Source organism: Populus euphratica, unplaced genomic scaffold, assembly GCF_000495115.2.
Source record: "Populus euphratica unplaced genomic scaffold, PopEup_1.0 scaffold172.1, whole genome shotgun sequence".
NCBI classification, from domain to species: domain Eukaryota; kingdom Viridiplantae; phylum Streptophyta; class Magnoliopsida; order Malpighiales; family Salicaceae; genus Populus; species Populus euphratica.
The window spans coordinates 748551-750528 of NW_011499920.1; the positions used below are offsets into that span (position 1 = coordinate 748551).

General features: G+C 31.4%; 1 protein-coding gene across 1 annotated transcript in view; it reads left to right on the forward strand.

Moving 5' to 3' along the window:
• The window catches only part of LOC105135076 (probable aquaporin NIP5-1), a 5061-nt gene extending 3907 nt beyond the window's left edge, over positions 1-1154 (forward strand). Inside the window, exon 4 of the mRNA XM_011039766.1 lies at positions 583-1154. Coding sequence (XP_011038068.1) covers positions 583-778 — 196 coding nt within the window. The 3' untranslated portion in view covers positions 779-1154. The remainder of the gene's footprint in view (positions 1-582) is intronic.
• The last annotated feature ends 824 nt before the right edge of the window (positions 1155-1978 follow it).

Here is a 1978-nt window from a genome sequence, read left to right on the forward strand (position 1 = left end):
TAATATATTAAAATGATATGAAAATATTAAAAAAATATTAATTTAAAATTAAAAATATTTTTAAAACATGAAAATAAAAAAAAACCGAGGAACAAGAACAAAACATGATAAGCTAACCAGATGATAGGTATTAAAACATGTTTGGCTAGCAGACATACTTTTCCTGCTGTCTCGTTTTCCATCATTTACCCACTAGTCCATCTCGCACAATAATAGATCAAAGAGAAGTTTTGCACATATATATTATAGTTCTTAGATGCAACCTGGTACCAATTTAATATTTAGATTGGAATGCGAGTTTTTTTAATTAAGCTAATAGTTAGTTTTTAAATAAAATGATATTAATTTTTTTTAAAATTTATGAAATTCAGTCAGCCAAGTTTTAATGAGATGAATCTTCAAATTAGCTAAACTAAATTTTTATATCAACTCATCAAATTATACTAAGTTTACGTGCTACTTTCGCATTTTTTATCGAGTGATACATCAAAACTAAACAATTTTTTTATAAAAATTTTGTGATTTTACTATAATAATGCTTTGGTGGATCATAAGTAATTATATTGTTTTTGACGTGGGCAGGCCATCAAGTGGTGGTTCAATGAATCCAGTGAGGACTTTGGGGCCAGCTGTAGCAGCAGGAACCTACAAAGAAATTTGGATTTATCTCGTGGCACCGACACTAGGAGCCCTAGCTGGTGCCGCCACCTACACGGCTGTGAAGCTCCGGGAGGGTGAGGCTGATCCACCCCGTCAAGTCAGGAGCTTCCGACGCTAGGAGGTGTATGTGGGGTTCTGCTACTATTGATGGTGTGGGACAACATGATACATTGCACTGTTAATATCTTCGACAGTTTGTGAAGAATAAAAAGGTAATGTGACTCAAAGTCCACGGCCTACAGTGTGGTTGAATGATGTGGTGCACTTGGAGCGGTGAGTATCATCTCTCCGGTCATCATATATATATATATATAGATACAGTATTGTGCTTGATGTAGAACTTATCTTGTGAGATCTGATTTTCCTGGGCGAGAAAGATATCTCACAATAATCTCTGTCTTTGTTATTTCTCGTTAGAATTGTTATGTGTAATACCCCAAAACATATATAGAATGAACACGCGAAGATTGTATGTATTCATCTTTGCTTGGTGCCTTCATTTCTGCCCATGTCTGGTTCATAAGGAATTCCCAAAGGATCTTAAGAAAATGGACAAATGGCGTGGAGCAAAATGTTAATAGGTGTGATATATAGATTATTAGGTATTCACCGTAAAAAGAAATTAGCTAGGGGGATGTTTATTTTGGGTAAATGTTTTTCCTGATTTTTTAAAATATTTTATAGAATATAACTAGTTAATATAAAATATTTTACAATTAATTTATAAACTTCTTTCATTTATATATATATATATTAATGTTACATTATACTAGGATCGAATCAACATTAACTATAAATCACTTTCACATTTATTGAAGGGTATTTATTACATTCATAATTCCGAGCTTTGATGTCACTCTGTTTAAGAGACTTGTCAAGATGACATTACGATTTTATTGAACGAAGTACTTGTGTGCAATTTGCATGCATGCAAGGAAACTCCCATCCCACTACATGCCAATTGAGTGTTCTCATCTACATGGGTGAGGTTCAGTATAGCTGGTCTTAATATATATATATATATATATGATTTAGTCATTTCATGGTGCTTAAAAAAGAAAAAAAGAAAATTATATCCTTTATTAATTTAAAAATAATTAATTTAAGAGACATTAGTTCAGCTAATAGAGGTGGACGGAATGATCTAGTTGATAAATAGATGAAACATCAAAGAGGTAATTGATAAATTATATATAAATATTTTAAGTCAAATTATTTTTAAAGAATTAATTGATAAATTATCTATACATTGAAAGAAAATTAAAATTAACAAAATACAAAGTAAATTTCCATTAGTCCTGCTAGTAGAGGTGGACGG